The 13,359-nt window shown below is 34.6% G+C and overlaps 1 protein-coding gene across 3 annotated transcripts in view; it reads right to left on the minus strand.

Annotated features, from left to right (window-relative positions):
* Positions 1-700: 700 nt before the first annotated feature.
* Positions 701-13,359, minus strand: part of smad2 (SMAD family member 2) — a 24,969-nt gene continuing 12,310 nt past the window's right edge. For 2 of the 3 annotated variants that reach the window (XM_015396254.1, XM_015396252.1), the window contains 8 exons: positions 11,388-11,581; positions 11,072-11,206; positions 10,532-10,606; positions 9,865-9,918; positions 9,538-9,750; positions 6,717-6,854; positions 6,001-6,145; positions 701-4,721 (listed from right to left, as the gene is read on the minus strand). In XM_015396254.1, the coding sequence (XP_015251740.1) occupies positions 4,598-4,721; positions 6,001-6,145; positions 6,717-6,854; positions 9,538-9,750; positions 9,865-9,918; positions 10,532-10,606; positions 11,072-11,206; positions 11,388-11,581 (1,078 nt within the window). In that variant the 3' untranslated portion in view covers positions 701-4,597. The remainder of the gene's footprint in view (positions 4,722-6,000; positions 6,146-6,716; positions 6,855-9,537; positions 9,751-9,864; positions 9,919-10,531; positions 10,607-11,071; positions 11,207-11,387; positions 11,582-13,359) is intronic. The other variant, XM_015396253.1, reaches the window with a different exon arrangement.

Genomic DNA, 13,359 nt, shown 5'->3' on the forward strand with positions numbered 1-13,359 from the left:
AGGATGGAGTAAATATCTCTAAGTGATCTGTGAGGCGCACAAAGTTTAGATCGTTTTATATTTCAGCTGTTTTCAAATACTCCCCAAAGTTATGCAGTGTATCTCACCCACCGTTTGTTTACCGATAACCTGAGGCCTCGCCAAAGCAGCTAGATTTTATAGTCAATTACAGTCAAGTGGGTTCTATTCATTTATGCATCATTAACAAAAGTTAATGTTGTTCAACTTAAAACATATATTATTAGTGGAAAATCTAAAAAGATTACGGGTAGTGTAATTTCGCAAAGCACTGTATTGATCAGAGAAGTTGAAACCTGTATACAATGAAGAACAGCTGCTTTTTTAAGAAGTATACAGTGTTTGCAGCCATCTATTCCAACATTTTCTTTTCAGTTTTTTTTTGGAATGATGACAATGGATGAACTGCACCACAGGTACATAAAATTGGGGCTAACGGGAAAGATTTGGCTAATTAGTCTGCTCATCTGGGGAAAGTTTGGCTGTCAACAGTTCTACAACATCACTGGGACTTAAGATGGAAAACATCTCCTAGAACAATGTATGTTAATCCAGCTTCCTTTTTCTTTTTTTTTTCTTTTTTTACACTTGATTAGTTATATAGCTTTCAAATTACAAGCAAAAAAAAAGCACAATTTTTAGAACAAAATTATGAGAAACAAAAATAGATAATTCAATTGAAGTAAAACTGCTTTATTAGTGTACACTGTAAGAAGTCGTAAATGTTGGATAGTTGGAAAGCCTACGGAGATCATTGTTTGAGGAAAAGCAATTCTAATTCTAACAGGCTGCGTTCTAGTGAATATGCTCCGTTCATAGCAAGCAGAGGGAACATGTATGGAAAAAGAAAAACAGCTAAATAACATTATACAACAGCACTAGTGACTTGTAGGAACTTCACTTTATCAAAACAAAAAGTTTGCTCGACATATGCAGAAAAGAAGCTCATTTTGAAATACACAATTGTCATCACAATAAGAAGAAAATACAATATGATCTGTAAGTAGGAATGCAAATGTCAGAATGTGTTGGTGTCCTTCACAACCTCATTTGGTTCTGCCTCGTCTCTGAAAGAGAACAGCTGGTTGGTCTGACACTTCTAACGCAAAGGCTCTAGTTGGCTCCTGGCAATATGCACATAAAAAGGTTTAACCACCAAGAATAATTCCTCCACATACAGTCCCAACACTATTAGGTCAATGCATAGAACTAACACTTGTGTTAACTGTGGAAAAAAAAGTAAACACAATTTAGTTTCAGCTTGTAAGACTTTGGCTAGTCCAGCAAAATACAAGACAGGTTTAAAAGGTACGAATCAGACAAGATATAAATGGGATGAAAGTAACAGTAAGAGGAAAATTTAGAGAAAAAATAAAAGAAGCAAAAATGGAACTCAATCAGTTACTCTGCAGGACATGCATCTGTTCTCATGCACGCAAATCTTTCAAGTTTGTGCATTCAAATGCTGAAATTCTAGTTTCCGCAGAATCTTCGGACAAAAAAAATAACAAAACCTTCAGTGATTAAATTTAACATTTTATTTTATGTGCAACTTTCCCTTCAGTTTTTTTTGCATGCATACCAACAGAATGTGTAAGCATCAGTAAATATGTCATTTTCGCATTTAATCTATCCAATCAATTCATTTGCATGAACTTAAAACATACAGCTTGTTGTGAATGTGTGCAAGAAAACAAGTCAAAATAGACAATGTGTAAGTAAGGAGTTCTGAGGCTGCTGGTGACAGTTTCTATATGCAGAACAGGTGTGAGCCAGTCGGCTTGATCAAGGGATTTTAAATCCTCTGTCATAACATTCCTTTTTAGTTTTAAGTCCCTTCAGCTAGGTGACAGAAATGCTGCAGTATCCAGGTTCTCAAACTGCATGGGGCATTGAGTAAAATCAGCTGAATGAAAAGGGTTTCCTTGTTTCCTTTTAGTTTCCCATGCTTTCTTAAATTAATTGTTTCTTTTTAAATGTTTCTGGTTGCTAAAGGTACACCTCAAAGGAAAAAAAATGGCACCCATCACTCCACATTACATGATGTTTGAAAAGTACCATAACCAAGCTATAAGCTGTAAGCCAAGCATTATTAAGCAATAAACAACCCGTGGCTTTATAAACTAGATAATTTCTCCTGTTCAAATCGATTGATACTAAATAATGAGCAGGATGACCATACAAATAAATAAGTATGTTTATTTTAAGACCAATAGCACCACAATTTAGGGTTTATTTAAAAAATGTTATCATGTATGGGCAAAATTCTACCAATAATAATTAGTATACTAGTGTAACTAATGTTTAACATAAAGCCTTTATTTCTACACTGTGAAAACCGAATTCTGGCTCATACCTACTGCATATAGGAAAGTTCAGGGTTGTATGACAATTATAAATGTTTCTTCAGTGCGAAAGCATTTTGAATTACACAACAAAAACAGTTTAGTTATCTTTATTGTACTAAAAAAAAAGGTAATGTGTGACTGATCAAGCCAATTTTTGAACTGCAATGGACACGTATTCTTTGGTTACACACCTACTGCTGAAAGGTTGGTTAGAACAATGTGATAAACTGCCATTTAGAAGGAAAAAAATTGAAGCACCTGAAAAAATAAAAATAAAAAATAAACATCTCTTTGCTGTGATTTAAGCAACCAAATTGAGTTGAAGGGAGAAAATTTGTCTTTAAATTGAAAAGTCTTGCAATACACACAAAAAGCGAATCATCATCAAGCTGTAACTACTCAAATCAAGGTGTATTTTCTCAAGAACAAAAGAAACTCATCTAAGAAAAAGAGGAGTGAAGATTTTAAATATATTCATATACATATATTAAAAAAGTACAAAATAAATGTAGCTAAAACCTTTTGTAAAGACAATGATAAATGTGTAGTACAACTAAGCTTGTTCAACACTTAAAGCTGGAATACCTTACAGAAAATAAGATTGCTGGTTTAAGAGAGAAATAAAAAAAAAAAAATCATAATCAAATCAAACAAAATGCGTCAAGATTATTTAGAAAAATGATTCTTTACAGTGAGACTGGAGAGGGAGGAGAAAAATGTTTGTTGACTTTAAATACAGGATTCAGAGCATATTGTATTCGACATCAAAGGCAACTTTTTTTTTAAGGGTGCATAATTTGGGGCTGTGCAAGTACAGTATAGAAGCTATTTCATAGATTTATAAATTAAAGTCCCACTTTGGAGGACTTATTGTAATCTGTTATAATTTGAAAGTGTGCATTAGTTTATAATATGAGAAACTTGTGCATCTTTTTATACATTTGGAATCTCAGATTTAGTTATTGCGCATCGATGTGGTAGAAAATGTCATTTCTACCCTGTCTAAAGAGTGTTTGAATTTTATTTTGAGAAACCTTCTGGCTGTACTGAGTATCAAGGGTTATGGTGTGTCTTCATTATGTAAACCGCCGCTACTTGACTGCAGCGAAGTTTCCCACTGTGGGTGTTTGTTTGGTTTTAATTCTTGTCCGGTGTATCAGAGACGTGTGCGACCCTGTGTGATCAGAGCGATTCTCTGAAACTACAGAGAAAACTCTCTAGTGCATTGATGGACGCTTGTTCTCTCTTCTAAAAGGTTACGTATAAACCACTATTATAAACCACTGCTAGATTTCATACCATATCAGGGCTTAGATAATATCAACGTCTTTCCCACAATGACAGAAAGAAAGTAGAAGTTCTACAGAAAGCTACAGGTACAGAGTGTAAGAGAAAGAGTAAGAGCATGCAAAGTGGGTTAAATACTGTGATATCAAAGAACTTTAGAAAAAAAATTGATTGTTTAACTGCATCTGCAGTGAGGTGACATGTTGTATGCTCTTCTTCTTGCTCTTAGAATTTCGTAATTTATCAATTTTCTGTGTTTAGCATCACTGATCTCACTGTAATTATATTTAAATATACGCATTTCTTTTACCACCATCCAATAAAGAAACAGATCTAAGCTTGGATCCAAGTTTGAAGAGGGTGATTTGTGTCTAAAACAGAGTGTTAGTGTTAATATATTTCTGCGCACCTTTAGGAGCACTCCAGGATAATCAGGAATAAAATCTGAATTATTGGGATTTAAAAACGGAAAGGATGACAGAAAAGCTCATGCTAAAGTTTGAGTTTTGACGTGTTTAACGTTAGCTGGAGAGGTGGGTGGTCATCAATGTGTAAACTGAACTAGTCACGCCTAATCAAAGAGTTGAGCAGAACCAGTGGAATGACAGCTTCTAAGATTAATCGGTGTCGTTGCTTGATCCCCGAAACTGCTGTGGTGTCCCTGAGGACAGTATAAGGCTCAGTCCTGCTTCAGGTCCTTGATCAGAGCTCAGCTGTTGTCCATGGTGAAAATCACTTTTTCTACCTCGGGTTCTCCTACTGGTTATGTCGGCCAATTCCATTTTAGTCCTTTACAGACGCTGTTGCTCTACCTTCTTCTGTATGACATGTTCTTTGTTTTTAAAACACTTTTAGTACTTTATTTAAGACTGCATGGTAGTCTCATTTAAGACAAATTGTTCTGACATTGTGGAACGCCAGTCTGACTTTGCTTCGATCTCCGTTTAGGACATACTAGAGCAGCGCACTGTAGGAGAACCCATCTGGGTCAGTACTTTATCTAACCACTGGAGGGGGCCGTTGAGATGTAGCTCAATCCAACAAGGAGTGCTGGTTACAGTCTGGCGCCTGTGTAAAGAAAAAAGAACAGAAATGGAAAAATAAAAGTAAATGAAATAAACTACATAAATGAAATTCAGATTTTAAAAATGAATTTGGCTTTTATTCCATGCAAAAAAAACAAACAATGCATTTTCAAGTCATACCAAATTAAAGCATTTTATGCAAGACTTTGTCAAATAATATATTTTATTTTTGACTTTAATAGTTTCCGCTCAAAAAATACATTCTAAAGTAATTTAGAAATCTTAAGTCATTTCCAATCTGGGATTATTAAAGTATTTCTGATTCTAAACTCTAAAAAACATGCATAATTAGAATCCGTTTTAATAAGATTTTTACCAGTAATATAAGTTTGGCTGGTTTTTGTAACTGTACAGGAGCCAAAGAGGTTATGTGGTTGAATCTGTGGACAGGTAGCTATAAAGACATAGTAAGGTTAGCCTTTGAGGTGGAAGAGAAGTTAAATGTGCCACAAGTCATTTAGGAGATGTAGCAAATATGAAAGCTGGTTAAAATAAGAACAACACTGAACTTTATAGTCTAGATGAAATTGCTCTCTAAGGGGTGATGGTGGCTTATCATGAAGGGGTTTGTCCTGTAACCAGTGGGTGACTGGTTCAAGCTCTGTCTCGGTGTCCTTGAGCAGGACACGTTACAGATTTGCCTACTGTTAGTAGTCAGAGGGCCTGGTTTCTGCCAATCTACCCCAGAAAAGTCACAATGCAGCTTCCTACAGTCAACATGTGAATGGGTACATGACTGAATGTGTTGTAAAGAGCTTTGGGTTGTTTTGATTTGATAAAGTCCAAACAACAGATAATTTACAAGTTAAATAAATACTAGAAGAAAAATGGCGTGACTTGAGAATGGGACAGACGGTGACAATCTAACATGCCTGCAAATTTAGCCAGAAAGGTTCAAATTAAAGCTCATTAATGTGTTGGATTAGCATAAATGTCATGATTTCATGTAAGTCAGAGATTAAGATCGAGGCATGGAAACAGATTTTCTATAATATCTTAATTATAAAATGTATGTTTTTATTGTAATATAACAAAATTAATAAAAAGGAGAAAAATAACTCAATGACTGTAGTGTTCTTTTTTTAAGAACGGATGAATAATTCACATTCAAATTAAAATGATTCAGAGCTCCTATTATGCATAAAAACCAGCTATCATTAAAATTTGATACACTGAGAAATCTCTATATAAACCATTCTAATCTGAATCTTAAAAGCCTAGTTATTCTGTACGACCAAATTATTGAATAGTATGTAACTCACCTGTACTCCGCTCCCCAACCCTTGACGAAGCTCATTCTGATTGTGCACATTCTGGTTAGTTGGTACACTGCTTCAAAGCCCTGATTAACTGACTGCGCTAGCAGTGCCGCAAACTCCTGGTTGTTGAAAATCTTTAGATTACAGCCTAAAAACAAAGAGAAACAAAAAGAAACAAGTAGAGAAGCGCAGTGCAGCTAACATACATCTATGATTGATGATGATTACTACACCAATTCAAAGTGTTTACATAATAAATAATGCTTGGATAGCTTTTCTTTAAAGATCACCATCAAGTGGTTTTAAAAATTGTTTGTGAATACGACAAAAACGCAAACATTGCTAAGAGTAGGTGTGTTGTCAGCAATTATTCTGGAGAAGGCTGCCATGTCCCTAAACATCTGCCTCATACCTTCACTTTCTATGGTTCTAGCTGCAGTTCCCTGGATCTCACAGTCTATTCCTCCATGAGTTAACCGTTCAAACTTATATGGGTACAGATGAGTCAGTGTGTGGGTGACTGTGTGACAAATGCTGTCACATTGTGCAGGCTCTTTGTGCCTTTTTTTCAAGCTTCAGTTTATTTGTATCAGTGAGTCATTCTGGACCAAATAGCATGGTTGTTTACTCGCTGACTTTTTGATACCAGCTACCAGAAAGGACGTCAAGACTAAGATGGAGGCGAGTACAAGTAAGAACAATTTTTCCAGCGTGCTGACCTGGTGGTATCTTGCAGACAGTAGCTGGGTGCCATCCGTATCGTTGGTTACAGTTGGGACTTTGGACAAAGATGGCACTGTCACTGAGGCACTCAGCAAAGACCTCCCCACCAATGTAATACAACCTGACACCACGACCTGCAGAATTTTAGACAAAATGTGAAGACAATAGGGAGGAGGGGGGAATAGAAAGTAATAAGCTCCTGGTAAAGATGAAGGAGTTAAAGATAAACAGCCGTGGATGGGGAGTTTGTTAATAGAATCATTACTAATAGTTAACTTAAATGAAAGAGAAAGTTGACCGTTAAAAGTCTTAATCCCATCAATAAACCATGTGCTTTCATCAGATGAGACAACATTTTACTAAATGTTTTACTTTCTGATCTGAAAATATTTATGATGGTCCTGGCAGCATCATGCTATGAAGATTTTTTTTTTCTTCTAGGGAAGACATACTCTAACAGCTTTAATGAAAATTTTTTTTAGATCAAAGCCTTTCCACATTTTGGCCTTAACCTTTAGCTGAGCATGTTTGGCCAGATTTACACATTGCTTGCCGTTTAGCAAGTATTTTATTCCCTGAATGTGGAAAGCTGGTGGAGACAACACTAAAAAAGTTGCCTCATCAAATCTGAAAACATCTGGAATGCAAATCACAATTTTTTACTAAACTTTGAAAATCAAATTTACAATTGTCCATTTCGTTGTAACAATTTGTTTGCATAAAATCCATTTAAACAACTTTGAAGTTTAAAGAGGTGATCTAGGAAAACTGACAATAAATCTGATTGCAATTAATCAACTATGAAATCATGAACTGAATTAGTGATCTAATAACGGCTAAATGGTGGATAAAGACTAAAATATACCATTTAATAAAAATAAAAAAGCAACCAAGTGTGAGAAGTAATAAAGCCACAGTTTGTATACATTATGTAAAATTGCCTTTACATTCCTTTAACTGCTTCTATGGTAATTTAGCGAAGTCCCACAAATCATGAAACCTGATTCTGGAGTGTAGTAAAAAAAAAAAACAAAAAAACATTTTATTGCTTTTCTGGCAACTGAAATGAAATAAAAAATGTTCCATTTAAAAATTGGCTTTTCTAGAATTTGTAAGGACTCTAATCAAATATCTTCCACAAATGTTGATGCTTTAAAGCTCAGTTTTTTTTTTAAATGATTGTACGTTTCAGGGATGAACTCAAGAAAGTGTAGGTATGACAAAGTTTTTTTTTAAAATGATTACAAACTGCCCTTCTCTTCTGACAAAAAGTAAAATGTAAAAATAAGCTGTGCCGTGTGATTTAAAAAAAATAAATTGTTAATTTAAATATGAAATTAACTAAATTTAATCCTCAATTTTGGGATTTTGTCATTTAGGAAGAAAGAAAAAAGCAGAAGAAAAAAACAAAAATCTCTCCAAATATAAATATTTTTTTCTATACAACTCCAACATTGAAGAATGTTAAACATAAATTCATGAGGTCTAATTTGAGCTGAAACAAGAAGTTCTTAAATAACAAACAAACTCCTCATTTCACACACAAATAGCATTTGCAAGTGCATTCTCCTTCTCTGCATGCTTGTTGTTTGCTTTCCACACACACATAGCCTCCCTCCTACTCACTCCTTTGAACTTTATTTAGTTTGACAGTGGTAACCACCAGAGAGACAACAGCCTCCAATTGGCTACTTTTTGGAAATCCCGCTTTTTGAGACTGTACCATTTCTTTTGATTGCGGCTAATAAAGTATCAAAGCATCTTCAGGCTGATCACTGTTAAAAAGTAGCAATTCTTAATTACTTTCTTAAATAACTTTGATTTTAACACAGTCATAAATGCAATCAGGCATCAACTGTAAAATTATTATTCACAATGATTATAAATGCACATATTCAGATGGAATCTAACAGTGCATTTGTTCTTTAGTGTCCAGCATTGTATAAAAAAATGTTCTGAAAGCAGTCAATCACAGATTGTTGACTTTCTCTGGTGGGTAACATCCTACAACTGACAAAAGCTACAAAAGCAAGAAAAGGAAAAAATAAGGTCAACATAAGAGTAGAACAAAGGCTACAGATGGTAAAAAAGATAAAAAGTGTGCAGAAAATGAGCCTGCACTCATGGGCAAGTTACTGGAGCTTTGAGATACCGAATCTAAACATGTAAAAAAGTTCAAGCTATTTATGTGTAGTGAATGTGATCTAGGATAAAATCAAAATGCTCATAAGATCATTTATTGCTAGTGAATTATTTTCTTTTTGGCAGAAAGCTGACTGAAAACAAACTCTATACTCTACATTGGACCCTGCTTTAATGAACCAGAATTGGTCGAATAAAAGGCTGTAACAAAACCAGTTCATTATCTATTAAAAACCTCACTCCTAGAACCCTTTTGTGCACAAAGTGTCTTATAAACTACTGCTCCATTCATATGTCTATTAGGGCTGAAAAAACTAATCGGATTAATCCTGATTAATCAATTATTTAAATAATCATCAACTAGTTTAGTAATCGTTTAATTGTTAACTGGAGTATAGAGAATCTAAAACATGCCTTTTTTGACAGAGCGAACCACCTTAAGCAGTAATTTTATCAAAATTGTAAAAAAAAGAAGAAGAAAAAAAATCAGTATGCTCTATCCAGAACTCCTCAAGTGGAAATGTTTTTATTTCACCGGGTTTACTTTCGTAAAAAAAAAAAAATCTTCTTTAAGCAGCCTTTGGCTATCCGATTACTAATCAATTAATCGAAAAAAAATAATCGACAGATTGATCTGCAAAATAACGGTTAGTTGCAGCCCTAATGTGTATATACCTATATGCCTCCTTGTCATCTCCACAGTGGCATTTCTGTTAACATTGCTGAGGAGGCCTAAACAGAAGCGTTCAGAGTTGGAGGGATCGGTGAAGCCGTCTACGGTCAGAGATGGCTGGGAGGCGTGGAACGTCTCACCAACCCGCTGATTCAGCTCGTAGTAAGCTATAGAGCACCAAAAAGCTGGTTCACTGTAGGTGACAGGCTGAAGGTCTGGGAGGAGAACGGAAGACATCGTTGTTCAGTCAGTATTTCAAAACCTTCAACTGCTTCTGTGATGCATTAATTTCCACAGCTGAAAAAAATCCTTTTAAAAAAGAAACTCACCTAAGCTGTGACTGACAGGTGAGAGGGCGCTTGGTGACATTTCTGCTGGTGAGCCTGGTGGGAAAACCATCATATCTACTTTTATTCTTTTAAAATCAAAATATTCCAGTTAGAAATGTTGCTACTTTTAAAGGAAAACATTGTTTTCTGCCAGCTTGAGGCTAGTTTTGCTGTTAATAAAAAAAACATTGCCTTTATTGACTCGCTACTGGGACGTGTCAGAGTTAGCAGATATATTTAGGCCCAAACACCAAACAGCATTTCCCTTGCTTGCCCCTTTTGTTGCATCCTAAACTAATACACACTAATGGTTGTTGAGGAGATGCATTTAATTAAAAATGACCGATGGATTTTTTTTTTATACAATTAGCATAAATGTGTATAGAGGTGCCTAAAAACTGGTTGATAGTACAGCCAGTTTGAAATATGTATTTCTAAACATTTTGACATCTTTCTATATAAGGGTAAGACCACCTCTGCTACTAATACAAACTATTAATGAACATTAATGGCAGAAAAAAAAAAAACATATAATATTGCCACAAAGTTCTGATACAAAATCTTTGAAAACTTAAACCCCATTAATATTGAGGCATATATTTCAATATACAACAATGTGTAAAATGTCTGAAAGAGTCACAGCAGCTTCCAACCACAACTAATCTACCTGATTCCATACTTTGATTCATTTGCTGGTCGCTGGTCTCTCCATCTTCACTCATGTAGCCCGGAGGTGGGGTGTCTGAAGAGCAAGTGATGAAACGCATTCATGTTTATGAAACAAGAAATCATCAATTAAAGTAATTTTAAGAGTTTTTTTGCATGTAAAATGAAAAAAGGAAACCTCTCTATTTATGTAAAACAAACTGTGGACTCAATTAGTTGTAGGCTGATGTCATTTAATACATTTTATGAATTGTTTGTGTCCAAAAAGTAAAGGCAGCATTATGACCAAAATGTAATATGAATTTATTTGAATTCAGATCCCTTAATAATGAAATTAACCATTATGATCAAAAGATGGTTTCCAAAATGTTTTCTGAGGATTATATAGGAGCAAATAGAAGAACAATGTTTTCTATGGTGTTAACACAGAAAAGGATTTTAAAATTAATTTAATCCTGTGCAAAGAGAAACAGATATAGTGACCATGTTTCATAGATAATAGAGGAAGGGGCTGAAAAGCAAATCTATTTTTAACACAAACCTGGTATATAGTTGTTAGGAGGATCTATGCCTGCAGGGAAGTTGGTGTTTTCAGGGATAGAGTTTGTGAAGTCATCTAGAGGTGGAAGTTCTGTCAGAATCTCTGTGTGGCGTGGCACCAACACAGGAGGCAGCACTAAGAAGAAAAATGAAAGAATTGTATTTTCCTTTTTACAAGTCAAATGTAAGTAGACAAAAAGTACGCATTTATAAAACTTTACATAGATACTGTCAGTTTGAAACAACTACATGAACTTCCTCTAGCATGTAATTGCTTATTTAAAAGAAAAGTCTTCTGTAATTCCACTGATCATTACCAGGCGTCTCCACTCTCTGGTAGTGGTAAGGATTGACACAAACTTCATCTTTCTTCAGATTGAATGCATATTGGCATGTGTCAATAGCCCTCAGCTCATGGTGGCTGTGAAGGTCAGGCCATCTCCACAGTCGGCAGTAGATGACATGAGGCAGGCCTTTACGATGAGAAACTTGCAGACGGCCATCGAGGGACCTGATACATTGAGGGGAGAAACAGACAAAGAGCTCTTTTTTTTTTGTCAGAAGTATGGAGGACAGTTGGAAAAAAGGTTTTTGTACTGAAGTGCAAGAAACAAGACTAGTAAAAACCCCAATAACATTGGAAAAACTAACTTTTACCGTTAGAGTGTACTTAAAATTAAACTCTTCAGTTTCTGTTACTTCATTTTATAGGACATGTTGAAAGCATTGTAGAAATCTGATGTGTGCTCCAAAGCTTGCGTTAACACATCACATAGGCCTATTCTCTACGTTTTTAAATCCCTTTTCAAAACCCACCTCTTTGCTTTGGCTTTTCACACCTAGCAAGACAGTCGGCTTTATTCTATCCTTTTATCCCATTTTTAATGCTTTGATTGGACTGGGTTGAATTGGAATATCTCTTAAAGAAAAGATAATTAAACCTTAAAACTAAAGTGAGGTAATTTTTACCAGTTAATATTTAGAATAGCATAAATGTGTGAAATCACACAAATCAGTTTTTTTTTTATAAAAGCAATATGTTATAAACTTTTATAACCAGGTCCCCAAAGTTAATTCATAGCATTAATTGCAATGAAAGGTGAGCCAGAAGTGTTTGCACTGAGGGGGGGGGTTTATTATAAATGCAGGCCACACTTTTCTGACTTTTATGTGATTTAAAAACAATACTTTTAAAACCATTTTATGAATTTTCTATTAATTAAAGTATTACGACTACAACTGTAAATGTTGTTTTAATTAATTGGTTTTGGGTAGAAATAACTAGTGATGGCCTGATCCGATATAGTTATCAGAAATCAGTTTAATATATATAATAAATAAATAAAAAATTACTGGAATAAATCGGCCTGCATCTAAAATCCCCTACATCAGCGAGCTGATAGAAACACTGCACCTCATTCAGTTTCTGTTTAAAGTAACCCATTAGTTAATAATAAAGGGATTAGTTACTGTTGGAGTAATAACACTTGATCAAGTCTTTTGAAATGTGATACTACAAAAAGTCAAACCTGCATCAGCCAAAAGTAAAGGCTACATCCCTACTCTCCATATCCCATGATTAAGCCTTTTATAACATTCCACACAACTAAATATGCGATAAAAGATTTTTGCAGAAATATATAGTCAATAATCAAAGCTGTTATATCTATATTCGAAATACAAATAACTAAATGCCACACGTACCATTTTTAACCCTTTATAGGGCACTCAGTGAAATACTTTGAAAAATTCAAGCCAATAGTGTCACTGGAATCCAGGACAAGACCTTATTATCTTTGTAACATTCAAAAAATGTGGATCTTTTAATGGAAAAATTAATTGTCAATGTAATAACAAGAAACACCAACTTCCCCGAAAATATTAAGAAAAATAACAAAAGTGCTTCCATATGAAATTAATGAAAAACACTCCGAGAGTAAAAGAAACACATTTTCATTTGGTGCAACATAACCTTAGAGGCTTTAATGCTGATACTAGCACTTATATATTTAGTTTATAAACCTAAATATAATGGTTAACTAGGCTTATTGACTTTTTAAATTAGCTTTTTACTTTTTTTCTTGACTGTTACCTTTTTTAAACTTAATTTACAGTAGGTAATATATCATCCAGGGGCTCATCTAATTGTTCAAATGCCAAAATAAGATGTACAGCTATGTAGCAGTATCTTTGCTGAATGGCTAAACGGCTGGATCAAAAACGCTAACTTGCTACATAAAGGGTTAATAAACCCTTTTTCAAACCTCACAGTTGCAAGATATACTCAAT

The sequence above is a fragment of the Cyprinodon variegatus genome, unplaced genomic scaffold, assembly GCF_000732505.1.
Source record: "Cyprinodon variegatus isolate N-32 unplaced genomic scaffold, C_variegatus-1.0 Scaffold785, whole genome shotgun sequence".
Classification (NCBI taxonomy): Eukaryota; Metazoa; Chordata; class Actinopteri; order Cyprinodontiformes; family Cyprinodontidae; genus Cyprinodon; species Cyprinodon variegatus.